A 21603-nucleotide genomic window follows, 5' to 3' on the forward strand; every position below is an offset into this window, starting at 1 on the left:
GGTGTGTGTCTGTGTGTGTGTGTGTGTGTGTGAGTACATTAAATGCTGTAGGGCATGTGAACATGAGCTTCAACAACATATCATCTGACAGATGAATGGGTAGTTGTAGCTCTTGCAGGTGGAAATGTGAGCAGGAGAATGTTAGTTTGTGTGGATATATTCTGTGTGCATCTTGACATTAATGAGAGCTTTTGAGTGTGTTAATACCTCGACAGTCATCTCTTTGGACTGCTCCTCTAGCTGTTGAATGACCTCATAGCGAGTGCAGCGATAGTAGCCTCCTGTCGACGAACTGTGCTTCTTCCACTCCTCCAGACAGATCCAACAGAAGTCATACTTGCACTACAGCGAGAGTCAGAGAGCAGAGTTAGTTTCATAATTGTGATCAAAACACAGTAAACCATGATATAAATATACAGAATTATTAAACCTGTGTGACCTGAACTCATTATCTGTGCAAATGACGACACACAGCAAACAGTCAGATTAATGTGTTTACCTTGGCACACTGCATATGGTTGCAGCCCTCATTCTTCTGTATGGGCGACTTGCAGTTGGCACATGGTTTTGAGTTGGTCAACAGCCACAGGCAGTTAGCAGCATCCTCATAGGCCTCACTCACACCTGCCACTGTAGAAACACACACACCCAGACACACACATTAGCAACACATCAATTGTCCAACACCTGTCCTGCAGAGACACAAAAAATATCAATGACTTGAACACCTGCCACCACATTAAAAAGTATATCAGAAACATCCTAGTAGGCCGTCCTGACACCTGTTAACTGCCTTGTTGTGGTGCCAGCTTACTGAGGTGGAGCTAAACTGATCCCCAGTAATATGGAGCAATACACAAACAACACAGGAAACAGACGTACACTCCTCAGGCTTCATCTCTGTGACTTTCTGGAGCCAGTTCCTCCACATCTGACAGTCACATGGCTCGTGGGCCTCGCCAAGGCACTCCCTGCAGACACGAAGGGTGATAAACACAGAATTAGGTACAGTAAAATACAATTAACTGAGGCTGAAGAACCTTGTCACTCATTTATAGAAAGAGAAGCAGAAAAACAGAAAAGGCAATGGGAAGAAGTTCTGATAAGATTTTGTTGGCTTGGCAGAGAACAAAAATATAATAGATGCCTCGCAGTTTTTAGGTCAGCAACACAGTGGCCTATCCTTCCAGCTGTGTCGAGTGTGCAAGTATGTGTATACAGCCAATAAATCCCACAGTGTACCAGCAGAAGAGGTGACCCTTGCCACAATCGACAGCTGGGGAGGGAAGCAGGGGGAAACTGTGCGGGTCACTGTCCCCTGGGCCTGGTCGGGTTAGCCGCACCGCCCGCTCACATCGTGCTGCAGGACACCATCGGATAGCAGGATTGTTCTCTACAAATGCCTGTAAAAGGGAGGGAGAGAGAAGGAGATAAGTGATAGAGGATTCAGAGGTGGAGGAGGAAGAAGAGAATACAAGACAGGAGGGAATGTACAGAGCAGAAGTGATCAGGAAATGCCAAAAAACAGGAAGAGAAAAGCAGAAACAAAGAGAATTTCATACAAATATGAAAAGCATTCTTTAGCTGTGGTAAACCTTAATGAGAACATGTGTGTGTGTGTGTGTGTGTGTGTGTGTGTGTGTGTGTGTGTGTGTGTGTGTGTGTGTGTGTGTGTGTGTGTGATGTTTTTTTGTTTTTTTTTACCTTGATGTCAAACTGTAGATATCGCTGGTCCATCTCTCTGGAAACTACACTCTCTATCACATGCACCGGCACCAACTGGTAGCACTCATAGGCCGGGCAGAAGATGTTGTGTGCGTCACCCTCCTGAATCTTTACATTGAGGAACCTGAGAGACACACAAATACACACACGCACGCACACACACGTCAAGTATGAAGGAACATGCTCCGTTGTTGCTGTTATTATAATTGTCTGTTTATTCATCCGACGATTAATGTACGGTCAAGAATTTGCATTTCCTAGAATAGCAAAGACATGGCCCATCCTACTCTCCCTTTGATTGTAAGGGATTGTAATATTTGTTGCCTTTGCTGTTTGAATTGGTTAGGTTTAGGCAAGAGGAGCGAGATTGATTAGGGTAAAAACAGAGTAAGCCAATCAGAGGCACAGTAAGGCAGAGTAGTTCATGCCTTTGCTATCCTAAATAATGCAAATATGCATACAGTATATGATGAATTTCCAAAAGGACTGACAAATATCAATCTGTCTATCCATCTCTCTATCTATACACACAAACAAAGGTCCCTACCCTTCCCAGCATGCTCTGCAGAACTCATGTCCACAGGACATGTCCACTGGATCCTCAAACACTGAGATAGAGCAGAGACAGATTCCACACTGCAGGCAGAGAGAAAATAAACACATGATGTGACGTGTTGGCGCTTAATAATATCATGGTGATACATAACAAATTGCTACATATAACATTAACTTGAAACACTTTTTACTATGTTGTTTTCATAATCATGAGACAGGAATGGACAAAATAATCTATGAAACATGATGCAAAGCAAAATAAGAACTTGCAATTTGTTAAGATTGTAGTATATCTTTATTACTGCAATCATGTAGTGATATTACAGCCATCCAATATTATTATTGCAATTTTTCCAAAGGCCCGATTTGCAGGCAGACAAGTGCTGGGTGTGTAATTGCCCGTTGATTGGTCAAGAGAGAATCGTCACTCTTGCCCTATAGGGACAAACAATTCTGCTATTTTCAAAATCCCCTTGATTGTGACAGAGACTGTAAAAAAACTACATAACTTCTCTTTTTTGTTCTGAAAATGATGGCGTAAACCCCAATCCATGGATGATCAGCAAGGCAGAAATGTTGCTAGATGGACCAGTGATGCGGCTATCACCATCTAGTAACAACCCCTGTCTACATTTCATGCAGAAGGAGATCAAGGTTTTCGGTGCATGTTCGCACAGGTTATGTACCAGTTCTAAGGGTAATTTCAGGGTTATTACACCTGACTCAACAGTGGACAAGAGGCTGATGTTGATGTGGAGGGATTATTGATAGAAAGATGGTCTATGACCTCCTTTGCTTTGGTAAGATTAGACATTAACCTTCTATTATCAAAAAAATAAGACAGTCCAACTGATAAGACCAGTCTGCGATGTCTTTACACACTGCAGTCGTTTAATTAATGTCATCCATTAACATGACTCTCATTTAGATACAGGGGATATTGTGGCAGGTTTTATATTTAGACTAAAATCAAACAGGTCATTGAAAACTCTTAATTACATGTGGTACTCAAGGAAATTGTGATTTACAATAACCCTTGCACCACAACCTAACAATCCCCTATTAATGAACAAAATCATTCCATTCACAAAACAACATTTTCTGCATCTTTAATTTAAAAAAATGATTCCAGTTAAAAACTAATCATTGAGTGAATGTCTTACTGAAGCCAGGCCCTCCTCTCCAGGTGTGAGGCAGCTGTCGGTCGGGGAGGTGAGGGTGAGTGTGAGGGGTGAGCGCGGGGTCCTAGGGGTGCGAGGTGAGGGAAGGGTGTCCCAGGCATTGTACCCACTGGGTGGTGGGGTGGGCATGGTCACACCTGAGCGCTGGCAGCAGCCCTCAGCATCTGACATCCAGGCCTCCAGCAGCTTTTCCCTGTCCCAATCTGAGAGAGAAGTTACACACATTTAGAGGCAAGGAATATGCATTCAGTTTTCTCTTAATATTGCACCGACAGTGCTGTGAGAGTTTGTGAACGTCTCATGAATGTCATCTTTCACACACCATGTGCTCGGAGCAGGGCCTCAGCGGTGAAGAGGGGGGCTTGCAGCATGTCTGCCGTCTCTACTATCAGCATGTCCTTCAGCCTGCGCAGGTCCTGAATCTTCAGTCCCTCATAAGGCTGAAATGTTACAGAGACACAGAGATGAAGGAAGAGGAGTGAGACATAAAAGAGAGACAGGAAGCAATGGGAAGAATGAGAAAGAGAGGGCAAGAGATGTTAAGATGGAAAGAGAAGAGGAAAATTTAACAAAAATATGAAAAGTATGAGATTGAGATACGTTAAAGAAGTGAAAAAGATAATGTGAGAAAAATGGAAAGGACAGGGATGTGGGGCAGCAGGGGTTGGGGGTTGGTAGTGGTGGGAAAGAGAGATTAAGTATTAGCATAGATTTGGCTGCAGGAAAGGAGATCAAACTGCTATCAGTTGGCAGCAGCCCCTGCTGTAAGACTGCACTGGTGCCCTCTGTCTAACAAGGAGCCTGAGAAACACAGGGCGAGGTGTGTGCACATACATACTTATATTACTATAATAAAAACCAGTGTAAAAAGGACAAAAAGACATTTTTTAGTGTGTCTGTATCACATTTCCCTCTGCAAACACGGACTGATAAAACAGACTTTTCATAAATATTAAGGATAACTTCCATGACCATAAAAGTTTTCAATCATGTGCCAGCGGCCACAAACAAATATATGTGTGGGAAACCCTGGGAACGACTCAAATAAGTCCGTCATGGATGTGAGTTGGTGTGACAAAGTGACATCAAACCCTTATTAGTATGATTACGTTATTAGTATGTATGTTTTTGTCTGGTATTAACATGTTTTTTGGGTAATGCGATCACAAGTTGACAGCGCCAAATACAAGTGAAAAACAACCACCAAGACATATTGTGATCCAATCTCTCAAAACACCTGCAGAGGTATTTTAAGATGCATTTGAGCACATAGCTTTTGTAGTGTAAATGCATATGTCTTGATGTGTCCCCAACAAGGACTACGTCATCAATACAGGACATGGTAGTTGTTTAGCGACTGTGCGCATGCTTTATAACATTACCATTTAACGATGAGTTAAAAGTAAAGTGTTGCATGACCGTGTTGGATGTGTTAAACTTTGATGACAGCGATATCTCCGGCTGTCACAAAACAACTATTAATGTGAATAGCGAGCATGCTATAGAGTGTGGACATTGTAACTGTGCACGGGGGCCTTTGACCCTCTAGCCTAAGTGATGTAGGCAACTAAATCTGCACACCAGTGGTCTCCTTTACATTTGTGCGCAGATTATCAAAATGCATGTTAATACCAGGTGTAAGCAGGCTCTTTAATAATCATCTAAATTACCATGTAAAAATTCATCCATGTCACACAGCAAATCATAGCAATTACATCAACAGGAAGGCCCAGGATTCAAGGTTTCCCAGGCATGATACTGTAAGGACATTCCTTGTGAAATTAATGTTTAAAAATGGCAAAACTGACTGACTAAGATCTGCAACCTTAAAAGGCATAAAAATAACAGTTTTATTTTCAGTTTATCAGCCCAGCCAGCAGGAAACCCCCAGATCTCGTAACTGAGGTCTCACCTCCTTGTACTGCAGCAGGTTGGTTTCACCATGTGCGTCTGTGTTTGACTGCTGAGCTGAAGAGGAGGAGAAAACCATCTGTGACTCCAGGCTGAGGGCCAGCTCGGTGTGGTGATGCCGCTCGGCGTGGTCACATGGCGTCAACTTGTCCTCATCCTCCACAAAAAGGTCCGCCTCGCTCTGGATTAGCAGCTACAGGGAGGAAAGAGAGAACAAAAGGAATGGGAGAAAAAAAAGAAGAGAAATGTATAATGGAGAGGGACAAGAAATTGAAGGAACTTGCAACAAAAGGGAACAAAGGAAGCGAGAGGCAAGCGCAAGTGGAGCAGACAAAAAGAAAACAGGAGGAAAGATGTGATGGCATAGAACAGAAAAGAAATACAAGAAAGGGAAGTAGACAGCGACGTGTGAGAGATGAGGGAGAAAAACGATAATGAGAGGAAAGGGAATAAACACAAGAGTCACAAGGAAGTTTAGTGAAATGAAGAAAGATTGAGGTGAATAAAAGAGGAAAGGGAATGAAAAGAGATGTGTTCAAACTTTTTATCCTAAAATGCTAATATCTGGGTTACTTTTCCCCTGGCAGCCCATATCAGAGTTGAGCTCAATTTTCTTTCAATTCAGGAAGTGGATTTTCTTCCTAATTCAAAAGCTGTAATACCTTGAAAAAACAAGGGAAGCTCTACTTGGATCTGACAGTAATGAAACATAAAGCAGATGCTCCCGATGCAAGGACTGGCATAATGCTGTCTACAGATTCTACTGGCTATAAAATCGAATCACACAGAGCACAGACAGATCTGCCAAACAGAGACAAAGCTCCTCCTAGTTCAACAGTGGTCTGCACACTTTCTCTCACCTCCACACAGCTCTTCATGCCTGCAGCGGCAGCATAGTGCAGACAAGTGCTGTGGTGATTGTCGGTGGCGTTGACATTGGCCTTCTCGTACTGGCCTCCCTCCAGCCTGGCCCCTGTCCAGCTCAAGATCATCTGGCGGAGCAACCCGCATCACACACACACACACACACACACACACACACACACACACACACACCATTAATTTGCATGTCAGCTTTGTCAAGACACTTTTTTTGCGCACCAGCATGAATGTCGGTCCGTGTTTTCGTACCTGCAGGCAGTCTGCGCGACGCTGCTCGTCCCTCTGGGGCCGGGCCAGTCGTGGCGACAGTGCTCCCTCTGGCAGCAGCAGGATCTGCGGGCCTTGGCACAGCACGTGGAGGCAAGTCTCGTTGTGCACATTACGCTTGTTGGGGTTCCCCTCTTTACTGAACAGAAAGGACCTGTACGATGCAGGCAAGAAGGAAGCAATTAAATAAAACCAGAGAAGGATTACAGGACGAAATAGAGGAGTTCAGAAGTGAGGTGAGGCAAGAACTGATGGCTAGGTCTGACATCTTCTGCTCGTTTGTCGATTGTTTGGAAGATATGTTATGTATGTAATTTTCTCACTGGTCAGAAAATCGCTGGTGTTGCTTCTATAAATCTGTGTGTCTGGCAAAACATTTGTTTTTTTCCATCTGAAAATGTCCAGCTGGGAGCATTAGAGCACTGTGTGCAGTGTTTTCTTTAGCCAAGATGCTTTGGTTGCGTCTGCTTGCAATGATACCAAATATCTGAGGATGTAAGTATGTCAGCACATGGTAGAGAACCTGCTCTGGCTGGTGCTCTGGATATAGGGAAGACTAAAGCACATGGCAGGGTTCCCACAAATTTTCTTATTCTTCTTATTCCTATTAATTTCTTATCAAAAATGAAAAAAGAAAAAATTCTTGCCCCATTTGCAATGCGTTTAACTCTATTCAAACATAATTCAAGTTAGCAGGCCTACATGAAAGTAGAAATGTAAAGCAGAAAATAATATTGTAACAATTTTGATTCCACACAACAAAATGTTATGGAAACAGAATGCCTGGAAAATAGGATTTGAAAACTTTTCAAGGTTTTCCACGACCATGGAAACCCTAAAATAAGGATAGAGGACGGACACGTCGCTCTATGTGGCCAGCAGTTGTTCAGCTCTTGTACACGCAAGATGTGACGGTTTGGCCGTTGTGGTATTTGTCCCACCCAATCTCCCCCATGATTGGACAGTTGGGTAAAAAACGACAATGACAAGCTGAGCATTTTCTCTAAAGCAATGGTGCTAAACCAAAGTTGAACACTTTTCAACTATTGGTGACAAGAAAACAGTAAATGTGCATCGCTCAACGCCTCGTCACACTAACAGTGTTTGTAGCATGGTGTATGCGCAGCACTCAAATTGAAAAGCGTTAAAAACAAACAAACAAAAAAACGCTGGCCTCAAGAAAGTTAATCAAGTTCACTGTGGCAGAGATAATGTGCAGATTTATTTTAGTCAAACAGCTGGTAGAGATACAGTAGATTTTTCTTTGTTTGACTTCAGCCCGACTGAGGGCAACAGAATGAAATCTTAAATCAGAGGGTGAAAGGGAAAGGTGGAGAGAAAAAGTGAAGCTACTAGAGAGAGACAGATGTGGAGGGGGAGTACATGGAGGGATGAGTGGAGATGACATGAGCTATGGTAGTTCGATGGACTGTGAGATGAGCCTTAGTGGGTAAGAAGAGCAGTAGAGAGAGGGAGGAGCATAAAGATGGCAGAGTATTGACAGTTTCTGTTAAACATCGCTGAGATAATGGACATGCTGGCTGGCCGCTGCACACGCACACACACAAACGCACACACAAATGCGCACACACACACAAACGCGCACACACACTAACGCACACGGTGATGGATGTGCAAGTTGCACCAAGAGTCAGGCTGTGGTTGCAGTTCTTTTTCGAAAATACTTTTGCTCTGCTCTTTGTCTGTCAAAACCTCCATTTACTGATTAGCTTCCTACTCTTTCATTTGGCTCCACCTATATTCTGTTTTTTCCTCTTCAAGTTTCTTCCTGCGTCTCCACTTCCATCTTTCCTTTTCTATCCTACCTTTGTTTTTTTCCCTCTCTGCAATTTCCTTTTCCATGGAGTGTCCCTGGAATGAAAACCTAAAACCCAGAAATAAATTAACATTGCATCACTCCTGGTTACCTCATCTCAAAGTCATTGTTTTTGTTTTTTTTTTTCAAATGGGTTTTTGGTTAGACGTCTGAAATAAGGTCTGTGGTTAAGACAAGCTTGAGAGACTTTTACGTTTTGTTCTGTAACTTAAAATACGTAAGTAAATACCCTATTTGTGAATTTTGAAGCCTTTCTGTATTTTTAAAAAGGCAGTTGCATGGACGCCCACTTGTAGTGGCTGCAATGCAAATGTTGTGTATTTAATTTCTAACCTAACATTAGCTTTTCACTTCAGGTGATTACATTCATCATCAAAGGCCGGTTGGCTCGCCTGGTGGAGTGGGAACCCCATGTGCAGGTGCTGTGTCTTGTCACAGCAGCCGCTGATTTAACTCTGACTTGTAGCGCTTTGCCCCCATTCGTACTTAACCTGTCCTGTCTAATAAAGTCAAAAACCAAACAAATGATCATAAGAAATTATAAAAGTCATGTTAATTTGTGAAGATTATCTCTCTAAAACAACAAAACATGTGAGTATCATAAACTTTTTTGTTCTACAGAACTTATTTTCTGCAAATATCTAAAATTCAATAGAAAAATCCCATAGTCTTTTTTACGAGGGAACCAGGGCGGCACTAACTCCCACGTCAGCCTACAGAAAAACGTCATCCCTGGAACACTCCAGGGTTGTTCTTCCATTTGTCATTCTTTTCTGCATTATCCTAATGTAGCTGCATGTTAAACTGTAAAGAAGAAAAACTGCTTCTTTTTCATCCGCGGTATAACATGAATAGCTGAAAAGACCTTCTCATTACTGTAAGTTCAATAAAAAGAAGAAAATAATAGGATGTCATAGGATTTTCACTGGTTGAATACATAGGGAAAAAAATGTTGTAAAACCTCTCCCACTGTGCTCCCTCTGCTGTAGCCACTATTGAATTAGTGTTTCCGTATTGTAAAGCCTGTTAGCCTTTTCTTCCACTGCTGTCCTGCTCTTCCACTTTTGACCTTCTTATCCTGTCAGCCACAAGCCCCTGAAGCCTCCCCCTAATGACAGTGCATTGCCAATTCACCCACACAGCAATAATCACTAATTATTCCCCTCTTAACTACAACCCATCACCCCCCACCCCTACACACACACACACACACACACACACACACACACAACACACACACACACACACACACACACACACACACACACACACAACCTTGTGTTCAGGATGGATGGCCCTAATATCAGGTATCTGGTAGAAACAACAGGCTACAGGACATCACATTTCACTGCAATTGTCGAGCACCAAAGATGTTCAGGAGAGTTAAAACATTACCATTTACACTGAAATGTTTTGTAGTGTATGACAACCAAGGAATGTGATAATGGGGAAGTTGCTGTATGTTGACAAATACATCCGCTTTATGTCTTTCTGCAAACAACAGGAAGTTGGAATTGTTAACAATGACTAACCAAGTCACTGTTTTTATTTACATATTTCTGAGACTATGGTCTCCGTTGTTGTGAAGGAAGGGTTACACTTCCTGAACTACACCCTTTTTTCCAGTAACTGGTCTACTTGTGAGCTGCGAGTTTGCCCATCTTATGGGATTACTATCCAATCCGACCCACGGAGAAAGCAAGAAGAGAGTGAATGTACTTGAAGCAGACATATGTTAAAAATAATCTGAAAAACAGTCTCTGCATCTTCCAGCCCACGCTTGTCCTCTGTGAGTGTTTATTTTGTCTGAGATTTCTCGGCCGTCTATCCGCTTGCCTCCGTCCAATCGAGCGGTTGGAACAAAGAAGCATTTCCTCTGATACTTATCAGGAGCAGAGCGCTGCGTTCAGCACGCCTCTATGGCCCATTATAGGTTAGTAGGAAGGGACACAAATAGCACACCAATTGATTCACTGCGTTATATTCAGAGACTCGGACACATTAAGCAGTTGTGGAGTCACAGTTTCCCCCTCCTCAAAACACACACACACACACACACACACACACACACTTGTGCACACATGCAGATGCACAGATAATTGACTGGCCTTTTCAAACAGCTTCCTCTGACCCCCCCCTGTAATCACGGAAAGAAAGGGCAAGAGAGAGGAAGAGTGTGAGAAGAAGGAGGAGGAGGAGGAGGAAGAGGAGGAGGAGGAGGTGAGGACGGCTATTGAGTCACTGAATCAGCTGTCGTGGTCATGGCCAGCAGCCTGATTATCCCTGCAGGGGGTAAAAAGACGAACTGGTGTCTTGTTTTTTTTTTTTTTTGTTTGACCCCTTTCTTTAAGGTTGTGTTAGACTCAGTGACTCCCCTTTATTGTTTCTCTTATGTCAGACGACAGTATCCAAGGACGTGTGTGTGTGTGTGTGTGTGTGTGTGTGTGTGTGTGTGTGTGTGCACCTGCTTCACGCCAGTATGCATGCAGTGAAACTCTTTTCAACCATGCAGTAAATCTGTTCACACTCTTAAAGCGTCAGTGCAGCGATTTAGAATCTACACAGCAGAAGCAGAGACATCCTGCCTTTTAGTCCAAGCACCAACGCAACACAAAAGTGTTTTATCTAAATGGCTATCACATTCTTGGTCACAAGTTTATAACAAATGCTTACTGATATATACTCTAACTTTAAGGGCCCTGACACACCAAGCCAACAGTCAGTTGTTGGTCAGTGTCAGGACATCGCAGAGTGTCTCTTGCTTTTTTTTTTGTGCGTACAGGCCCAGATACACCAAACAGACATCAAAGAACTAGCAGCTACAAAAGACAACTGTTGCGTCCTCTCATGACGCCTGTGTCTCAGCCAAACACTGCAAAGACTACAACATGTACATACTGCGCCTGTGTGATAAGAAATAACTCCATTACAGCAGGAGTGGTCAGTAATGGTCATTCAAACAGGGAAACCAGAAGATCGATATGACGCTAGTTAGCCAGTTAGTATGTCGACAACAAAACTCAATGTTGAAAGAACAAAGCATATTCACCGTACGCCACTGAAAAAACACAAACCATCTGGGCACATTTCTGCTAAAGAGCTCAATGGCAAAAGAGAAATAATCTTAAAAATAATCTTTCACTCCCTCTTGACTTAAACCCTTTGCTTACATTCATTATTTCATTTCTCTTCTTGTGCACTAAGCTGAACTGCCAATCTGAATGATTTCGTTTACCAACGAATTACGCCAGTTCAACCTCAGCTGAAAGAAAAAAAAGGCAGGGGCCAGAGTTGAGGGCCACACCACAAAGACTAGGGTCATAGACACTCTGCAACCGCCCAACCACATCATTGGTAATATCTTCGGTGGCCAATTTTGTTGGTGAAAGCAATCACTCTGAGTGGCAGTTCGGCTCAGATCACAAGAAGAAAAAGTGAGGAAAGCGACAAACAACTTACGTCAAGAGGGCATGAGACTGAAACAAACATGTTACGTGAGGTAAGTTTTTTTTTTTTTAGCCATTGAGCTTTTAAGCGGAAACGGTTCGTGAATGTTTGTGTTTTTGTTTGGTTGCATATACTTAGTATCATTTGCTATTTTAACACTAGGTTGTGGTGTAAAGGTTTTTACTGACTAACTAGTGTCTTGAATCCGCCCTGTCAATCCTGAGCTTTGCCTAGTGAATAACGAATACAGACTACCATGGCCTGCTTATATGGAGAATTATTTCTTCTCACACAGACATGCTAGTTAGCTGTTGGCTGTTGTCTTTGCCGTCTGTTCAGGAGCAACTCTTTGGCCATGACGCAGGCGATGTGAGGCGGAGCAACAGTCACCACTTGTGCTTTGATGTCGGTTGGTTTGTCTGGGCCTTTAAGCACTATTTGAGACAACCCTGAAGACATTATAAATTATTTTCTCAGACTTTAAAAAACTTGCTCCAGAACCACACAAGACCATTACAAAGCTGTTTTCACAAGCCGAGTAGCCATCCTCATGACGAGCACATTGAACTTCATGTGTAAAATTAGCAGAGTGCCTCTTTCATGTTTGCTTCTTGTTGAGACTCTCACAGTTGCTCATTCTAGTAATTGCTCCTTTTTGAGGCTGTATTTTGCTGTTTTGTTAATCAGTGTCAGTGTGGCTCTAATTGCGTCTGATTGTGTTCCTCGCGGCTAATGCACTTCTTCTCTGTCTGGCATATGTCAACGTGACTTTTGAGCGTTTTCACCTTGTAACATCATTAACATAATTTGACAGTATATGTGACTGGCCCTCCTCTGTATAAAAACTCCTCTTTCTTGCCTTAAAAACAAAATTATGAAAGTGGTGACTCTCAGAAATCGATTAAAGCTGACATCCTGCTAACTGTCATGCAGTTTTATATGACTCACTTGCGAAAACTGTATTTTTAACTGTACTGTATAACAACATAACAAGCCAAGGCCTCAAAGATGACATTCTGACATTCTCAACCAAATCCAGACCAAGAAACAAGTTGATTTTCTTTTTTTTTTTTTTTACCTGAGCAGACGTGTCATGGCGTGGCGGCAGACATAATGCAGGGCCGTGTTGTGCTGGTACTGCTCTCCGTACGAAGCATTCGGGTCCAGGCCATCCCTGAACTGAGGGTTGCCCTCATACAGCTGCCAGGCCAGGGCCTCGTCACCACCCACCAGGGCCTTGCGGAACTTGGTGGCTGTGTTGCCCATGGCTTCAAGCTTGCAAAGGGCTGCCTAAAGGGAGCTGTGGCAGATGCCCGTCTGCCTGCCTGCCTGCCTGCACCTCCCTCCTCCTCTTCCTCCTCCCCTGTTCACCACAGGTCACACCTTAGAGTAACATGGTTCAGTGTTTTCCTTCCCTGTAAAAAAAAGGAGAGTAGAAGATTTATTCTGGGAAAAGGGTGGTGGAAAGAGGGACATGAGGAGAGGAAAGAATGAATGTGGAAAAAAGGCCCGGTGAAGTTAGGAAAAAGGAGAGAAAAACTGCGAGACACAAGTCGGAAAGTGAATAGAGCTGCCCCTTAAAAGTCGAAGATTCGAATCATCAGTAAGAGACCCTCAGTTGACTGAGACAGCTTTGAGTTGAGCAGTCTTTTTTTTTTTGCAAGTCAGTCTGCTGTACAGAACACTTGCGAGGACGCAAGTGAGGTCCCCAGATTTTGCTGCAGGGTGAGAGGTCTTGACTTTCACACTACTCTTGAAGCCACGGAGGTGCAGACACACAGGGAGCAGCGCGGAGGAGGAGGGAGGGGAAAGCTTCTGTCTAGAGGATGTGAATTTATAGCTCAGAGCAATTTAATACAGCACATCTGGCTTCTGTTTAATATCTAGTGTAAGCAAAAAATGTTGTTTGATCATTTACAGTTTGTCTCGCGGTTATATATGACGTGAATGCTGCTGTCACACTGAACGTCCCACAGAGTCCATTAAACTTTAAAACTTGATGTGGAAACAAACAGTCAAATTGAACAGCCAAATCTGATGCGACTGGCATAATTCTGAGCCGGGTGCAGCCCCAAAAGTGAAGAAGTAGGGAAACAGGTGGAAATTGACGGACAGTGAAAGCAGCTCAATAAATCAGTCGATCTATTGATTAGCCGATGTGCTGCTACAGAGATGTTATCTTACTGGAAACAAAGGCGAAACTGGAGGGACAGAAGAAAGAAAAGAGAAAATCAGGGTGATAATCATAAAGAGGGCAGGCGAGAGGGGAAGGTTAATGATATCCAAGCCATCGATTTGTTAGTCAGTTGATGAAAGGCACAGTCAATATTACCACAGCTGGCCACTGCCAGTCCAGTTAGCTTGCGTTTGTGAGGAATTTGCATACATTAAGCTGTTTACATGTTTATCTGCTGGTGGAGATATTTAAGTCTGAGCTTGTGTTAAACCACGCTGCTACGCTGGACCAAAACCAGTTTTACTTTTCTCAGGCGTTTAACCAAGAATCACAAGAATCACAGCTATGGCTACTGCATCTGAGTTTACTCTCCTAGCAACAGTTTATAAACCTCCTGCAGATTACCAAGTTATCTTAATAATCTTCCTAATTACTGGCATGACAAGAATTTTTAATATCACAAAAAAACACAAAACACAATACAGGCATAATAACAGTGTGATGAAACAGACACTCTTTCCTGAACATAATCACTATCTTTATCGGTGTGTTCTGCTTCATTTCCTTCCTTGTTTTCCCCACTTGTTTTTTCTTTCTCACTGACAAACACACACAGTTTGTCCCATCTTTAACACACACACCATGACATCCTGTAATGAGTGGAGTCTGTATGTGAGCGCATGTGTCTGTGCGTATTGGGCAGTTGAGGGTATCATTACTGTCTTCATTCTATGGCCATCTGTCTGGCCCCTCACAAAGAGCCTCTTTTAGCCCGGCTACAGTTGGCCGCTGGCTGGCCGGGCTCTGGAACATTTGAATAACGTGGCTGGCTGCCTCCCCTCCTCTGCCTCCCATTTCTATGCAGTGACAGACAGGGACACAGACAGGGAAAACATACACTGACAGACGGAGGCATACGGGCCGCGCAGAAGCTGCAACCACTGGCGAATAATAGCCAACATCTTTTAAGTTCTGCTCCTGTGATGCATGTCAGGAACCCTGTGTGTGTGTGTGTGTGTGTGTGTGTGTGTGTGTATCTGAAGGGGTAATAGCAGTGGTGAGGAGGGGTTACTATAGTTAATAGGTCAGTCTGTCTGCTTGGCTCTGTTTTGTGCACACTGGTTTACTTCCAGTTCACTTCACTCCCCTGTGCATCTCCGCCAGTCTCTCTGTCTTTCATACTAAATAAGGACAGGAGGTCCGCACATGGAGGAACTTTGGAATTCCAGCGAACGCAAGGTTTGCACTTGGCAGTGACAGTACAATTATGTACTATTACGAAAGCTCTTTAAGTCTACACGTCATTCTGTGGTCGGGTGGAGTGAGGCTGAGGGAGTGTTTAACTCCCTGTTAACTGGACACTCACACGGTTAGCCGTAAGTTCAGCCAGGAACAAAGGTATGTTCATGAATTGTGTTTGAAAAATTTTAACTTACACTTTTACCACAAGACACACAGACCAGGCCTCTAGTCCATGTAATTTTCCCCATTTTAGGTAATGTGATAATTGTGACTTAATGACTCAAGAATCCCAACACACATGAATGTTGTCTGGAAATCTTTGTCTGATGATTCCTGCTGACAAGAACTCGAGTCATGACACTCCTGGTTTCTCGAAAACCCAGCCAGTAATTTACACAGTTAGACTAAATGAAGCAACACACTGATTTACAAGCATTACCACATTTTAGGATGACGTTTTGGGTGTGATTTTCATATAAATATACACAAGGGGTTAGAGGTTAAATGATTAGTCAATAAATAATTTGACAGAAAACCAATCTGCAACTCTTAAATGATTTTTCAAGCAAAAACTTCAAAGTTTTCTGGTGTGAAGATTTGCTGCTTTTCTTTTTAGAACTTTTTAAATTGACAATCTTTAGGTTTTATCCTGCAGGTCAAAGAAAATAAGAAATTTGAATACTGCACCCTGGGCTCTAGGGAATTGTGTTTCTGAAATTTTTTAAACCATATATTAGGCTATATATATATAAGGAAAATAGATTTAGTCAGATTACCACTGTAAATATCCACTGGTTTTCATTGTAAGAAATCTTCTAAAATACTTGTAAATGCTTAATTGTTTGGTCAATACAATGTCAGAAAATGGTGAAAAACTTCAAGAAATTCAGATATTCATTACAGTAATATAAAACAAATAAAGCAGCAAATCTCACTTTTTAGAAAATGGAAACTGAGAGTGTTTGGCAGCTTGATAAACTGCTTTATGATTGAGTCATTCTGAAAAATAGTTGCCGATTATTTTTCTGACAATCAAGAAATTGAATGATCTTTTCAGATCTGACAAAAACAACCATTAATTGCAGTCCTGCAAGGGGTGCTGTACGTCATAACAAGATAACACTTTTGTACTGATGTCGAGCTCTGATCTATAACAAGTTTTCACAGTCCAAATATGATAAGCTGCAGCTATGATTAACGAGACTTTACTGAAGTACATATAACATTTTAGTCCTACCTGCAAGCACCTTTAAGGGATAATTCAGATTTTCTGAAGAAGGATTGTATGAGGGACGTTTTCCATAAACAGTTTAGTACACAGACTAGATGTTGGTCACACCCCCAGTTTGGAGAAGGCTGGAGTCCATCATGATTGCTAAGCAATCCTCTTTGCTTTATGACACAGTGATTTCCACTGAGAAAATGAAGCCGTTATATCGCTCACTTCCAAGCTATATTCCATTGAAAAAAACAATGATTTAACATTGCTGAAAACAGGAGCTGCTGGTTTACTGCTGCCTCAAACAGGTATTTTTTTGGTGTTAAAAAGGATAAATTCTGATTCACCAAAGTCACACAATAATACAAACAAAATACAGTTTGAGGGCTGCACTAGACCAGCAGCTCCTGTGTTCAGCAATCTTAAATTACTGTTTTTCTCAATGGAGTCTGGTGGACGTGATGAGAGCAAAAATTGGGAAGTGAAGCCGTTAAGGGAACAGACTGTCTGATGGCAGGGTAGAGCAGTTGAAATACACTTGATATAGTAGTTATTTAAAGTGATATTATTTTTTTAGGTGGAACTTTTTTTAGGAGGCTAAAATGTTGTTTTATTGCTGAACACATCCACGGCAGTACATTGCTTAGCATCTGTGTGTCTGACTCCAGCCTGCTTCTCCAAACTGGGAGCATTCCAACTGACTTGTATCGTATTTAACCCTTTAAAACCTGAGCAAATTGGCTTGATTTCTTTCAGATACATGGAAAGAAGGTGAAGAGCAACACAAAAAATGACCCAAAAATGAGCAAGAAATACGTTTTTGGACTGACACTGGCAACAAAAAACGAAACGTAAAAGAACAGACACAAGAAAAAAAAAAGTGCAAAAATAAAATAAGTATAATAAAAGCAACAATATATATGTATATGATTCTCTCTTTTTCTTTCTCTTTTTTTCTGCTTGTGAAAGGCATTTACACAAGAAAACTCATGTTGACTCAGATTTCAGTGGGTTAATAAACTGACTATGGATAGGTTACCTATACTATCCCCTTAACAGCCAAATCTAAAGTTATACCACTGTTACTTTCACTATTACATGCCTTCAAAACAAATACCACCCACTGTGGTGCCTTCACAGTTATCAAAACTTCCAGTAATCTGATACACATCAAGCCAACCACCTGAGTCAAAGTGTGGGTGGATCATGCTCCTGTATAAACTGACAAAACCAGGTTGTCAAAAGAGACATCAAACTTCTATGGGGGGAGCTAAAGTCAGGCGGAGGCTGCATGGTGAGATACAGCGTAAGTTACTTCAATAGCACTTCGGCATTTACCAAAATTAGCTGGGTCGCCGTCAGTCAGCTACATATTCAGGTCAGACCTCGTGTGGTTATCCCTGAAGAAGTGTGTCAGCATGAAATGGAGCACAAAACAAACAGCAGCCGACTTCTCTCTGCATGTTTCTGTCCATGCGGCCCCTCGGTTAAAGCTCCTTTGTTCAACACACTGACAGCCCGTGTGAATTACTAACACAACAGGAAAGCGAGCGTTAGGTGTAGGTTGTCCGAAACACTGCCGTTAAAACGCTTTACCTTGGGTGTTAACGTTTTCCCACGGCTGTGGCGGCGCCGTGGGAAAACGTTAACACCCAAAGCAGCCTACCTTGCTGCCGTTACCGAAGCTAGCAAACCGTCTCTGTCAGGTTAGCGCGCCTTGTTAGCCTCAACTACCTCCCGTTACAGCAGGACAACATCAAATCTCCGCCGTTTTACTTACACGGTCGTTTCACTTGATCTCCAGTCGCACATTCGGGAACTTGCGTAAATTGAGGGCCATTATCTTATCACTGTCATTCGCATCCCCGGCTGCTTTTCCGCTGAACCATCCTCTCTGCCACCGGACCCGGCGGGGACGATGATGCTACTGCTGAGAGCGGAGGGCGAGACTGACTGGATCCTTCAGTATGTTGTTGTGGCTGCCAAAGAGAAAAGACCACTGCGCATGCTCGGGACCAACTGTCATACGTAGAGCTCTCACCTGATTGGTCGGTTGTCTTGGTTCATTTAGTGTACTGTTTTCTTATTGTAGCCTTTTTGTCTTTTTATAACAGTGTATTTAACTAAACTGCTATAACAGGTACATTTTAAATGAATATATATATATACATATATATATATATATATATATATATATATAAAATATATATATATAGAGAGAGAGAGAGAGAGAGAGAGAGTCAGACAGAGAGAGATACATATAGATACAGAGATACATGGTGTGTGTCAGTGCAACAAAATAAAAATAAAAAATTCCGAGTGTGAATCACTTTATTGTTATTGTGAAATACAAAATGGGCCACCCAGCAATAACTTACAACTAACCTTTTCGTCATGTGACCCATCCAGCAACCCCTTGAGAGGTTCTGACCCCAAGTTGAGGAACCACTGTATTATATCATTATATCATCATATCCGTGTTTAATTAGCTGATCATTTGGTTTGCATGAAGAATCTTTATCTGAAAAGTCGTTACTACAACTATCAAAAAAATGTTATGGATTGAAAAATACAATTTTGCATCTGAACTGTAGACAAGTACATTTAAATGTAGTATAAAATGGAAGTAGTTGTATTCTACTACTCATCCTACTCAAATGATAGATCTATGAAATAACCAGTACCACAAAAACAACATATGGCCAGACTTAATTACTAATCACTAACAACAAGACATATATTTTTTTCTTTACAAATTTTCTTTACAAATTTACACTGGAACAATTTCAACATTGGTCCTGATTGTAAAAGTATAAGAGCAGGACATTAACGTTTAGGCTATAAAAAAAAATAAAGTTCACACTTTAGGAAAAGGAGACCCCTTGCAGTTTGCAAGCCTATTAGTCAACTGTCTCTGCATCTCTATGCTATCTCTCTCTCTCACACACACACACACACACACACACACACACACACACACACACACACACAAACACACACACGAACACACACCCACACCCACACACACACACACACACACACACACACACACACACACAAACACACACACACACACACTTTTATTCATCATCCTGACAGCAGATGCCCATTCTGCAGGCCTCACACAGGGTCTTCTCATGTGGTTTGGTCCACACCTTGGGGGATACTGAGCCACCATCATCATCGACGTCCTCATCTCGGTAGCAATTTTTGCGGATTTTGGCACACAGCCTGAGCAGGGCTTTTTCCACCTCTTCCTTATAAAAACCAGGAAGGTAAAACGTATTGTTCTGGCAACTGCGACAGGCCTGTCCAAAGGGCCGCATGATCACCGTCCCCCGCCCACCTCGCAACCGGTAATGGAACAACACCGTCACCTGTGCTGAAGGCCAGATCTTCTTGCAGGATGTACACTTGAAACTGTAAAAATACAATAAATAACAATCAGGTATTCTCAGTTTTTTCCTGTTAATTATGGATGATTTTAAGTTAAACTATAATTTAAACTGAAAAGGACCAATCTTCCAATAACTTTTGATGGTTAAATCATATCCTGGACGATATATACAACCCCCTATCTACCACAGAGTCATTTGACCCGGGTGTGAATGCTGATCGTGCACATTTCCTTACAATATGGGCTCCTGGGGCTGTGCCTGGTGGACCTGTTCAGTCATCCTTCTATGAGTGCACTGAGTCACCACAGAACTGGGTTACCTGTGCAGTTTTCCCTCAGGGTGCAGTACCAGATTTTCCCCACAAAATTACATTGTTTTAATACTGCACAGCATAGTCCTTAACACAATCATTTGATCATATGACCTAGTATGGCAACGGGTTTGAGCAGTCTGAGAGATAACAACAAGACAACCTCCTGTACTCAGGCAACCATCCGTGTTAGAAAATCGGACAATTTTCATAGTACAGTAGATTTGTATTCTTCTTAAAGTTATACATCTTTGTACTTTAAAATACAGACTGACACATACTGTCCATGGGCATGGTAGCAGAAGACCCTCCAGCCTCTCCTTCTCTGCTCCGTGGTGAGTTTGTCCGTCAAAGTGTAGTTAAAGTTGAGAGTCCACTCGTCTCCATAGTCCAGCTCATTGTCATCGTCTTGCAATTCTTCAAATGTCTCAACCCACAAAGAAGGAATCCAATCTGCACCAGTGAAAAATTACAAAAAAAGCTTTACAGACAGTAAAATATTGCTGTGTCATTACACTGGAAAATAAATTTCGAAAAGAGGCTCGCACCTTTCTTTCGGGATTTTGAATCTTTTTTTTAATCAAATATTGCATAGCGGCACCACATTAAACATTATATTAACCTATTGCACAAAAACATGATGTGTTACCTGTAGGTTTTACCATCTTGTTAGGTGACGAGAATTTTGATGAGCTCCTGGGAGATGAAACGATGCCTGACTTGTGAGCGTGGCTCTGCTGAGAGTCTGTATTTATTTACTCGCCAGCAGCTGATAGTCAAGAAAACGAAACTTAACAATTTAGTTTCGTTTTCCATCTGTATGATGTAGGGACGACGCAACAGTATGTCACAGCCTAGTAAGTCACTACACGTGTAAGTTTTCGTTTTTTGTTATGAAATTGTTCAGTTTTAAATTAAGTTACAATTGTCTCAACTTTATCTCATTTTTCAGCTACTTTATTTTTTTTATTTTTTTTTTTTTTTTAGCACACATCAACACATTTCATCTTTTCCCCAAGATACAATTCCAACTTTCCTCATGCTTCTTTGCTAATGAGATTGGTGTATCCATCTTTGTTGTATAAATTGATGTATTTTGTCTTTCATTTGCAATATTGACAAAGGAGACATTATTTTGCTTGGCAGTGGCATTGTAGGACTTGGTATCTGAGGCTTAAACCCATAATGTTTAATAAATCACCCAGAATCTAAATATGTAGGCTATATTTATGTTTTAAAAACAATCATAGGCCTAATAATAATAAAAAGCTCTGTATCTAATAATAAATAAAATTGTACTTAGTTTTTCCAACTCTGGTCAAGACATCTTAATGATAGCAGCTGTCTAGTATTCTGTTTTTACTCAGTACTAATAAATACTCATTTCTTTAAAGGTAAAACTCATATTATTATTCTGGAAAGGGGAAAAATGTTTTGGGGATAAATGAGGTGC

At 41.9% G+C, this 21603-nt stretch overlaps 2 protein-coding genes across 7 annotated transcripts in view; both read right to left on the bottom strand.

Moving 5' to 3' along the window:
- Positions 1 to 18390, bottom strand: part of LOC121957506 (ankyrin repeat and IBR domain-containing protein 1-like) — a 28691-nt gene extending 10301 nt beyond the window's left edge. For all 6 annotated transcript variants that reach the window (XM_042506113.1, XM_042506112.1, XM_042506110.1 and 3 more), the window contains exons 1-13: positions 18223 to 18390; positions 12884 to 13220; positions 6504 to 6675; positions 6233 to 6364; positions 5374 to 5565; positions 3784 to 3901; positions 3444 to 3664; positions 2273 to 2361; positions 1705 to 1849; positions 1243 to 1403; positions 883 to 971; positions 500 to 630; positions 208 to 342 (exon numbers count right to left, since the gene is read on the bottom strand). In XM_042506113.1, coding sequence (XP_042362047.1) covers positions 208 to 342; positions 500 to 630; positions 883 to 971; positions 1243 to 1403; positions 1705 to 1849; positions 2273 to 2361; positions 3444 to 3664; positions 3784 to 3901; positions 5374 to 5565; positions 6233 to 6364; positions 6504 to 6675; positions 12884 to 13071 — 1773 coding nt within the window. In that variant the 5' untranslated portion in view covers positions 13072 to 13220; positions 18223 to 18390. The remainder of the gene's footprint in view (positions 1 to 207; positions 343 to 499; positions 631 to 882; positions 972 to 1242; positions 1404 to 1704; positions 1850 to 2272; positions 2362 to 3443; positions 3665 to 3783; positions 3902 to 5373; positions 5566 to 6232; positions 6365 to 6503; positions 6676 to 12883; positions 13221 to 18222) is intronic.
- Positions 18391 to 19492: 1102 nt separating this feature from the next.
- Positions 19493 to 20881, bottom strand: LOC121958289 (receptor-transporting protein 3-like). Its single transcript, XM_042507179.1, has 3 exons — positions 20800 to 20881; positions 20432 to 20603; positions 19493 to 19862 (listed from the first exon to the last, which is right to left on the bottom strand). Exons 1-3 carry the CDS (start codon positions 20813 to 20815, stop codon positions 19523 to 19525), a joined length of 528 nt encoding a protein of 175 aa, XP_042363113.1. The 5' UTR covers positions 20816 to 20881; the 3' UTR covers positions 19493 to 19522.
- Positions 20882 to 21603: the final 722 nt, after the last annotated feature.

Source organism: Plectropomus leopardus, chromosome 18, assembly GCF_008729295.1.
Source record: "Plectropomus leopardus isolate mb chromosome 18, YSFRI_Pleo_2.0, whole genome shotgun sequence".
NCBI classification, from domain to species: domain Eukaryota; kingdom Metazoa; phylum Chordata; class Actinopteri; order Perciformes; family Serranidae; genus Plectropomus; species Plectropomus leopardus.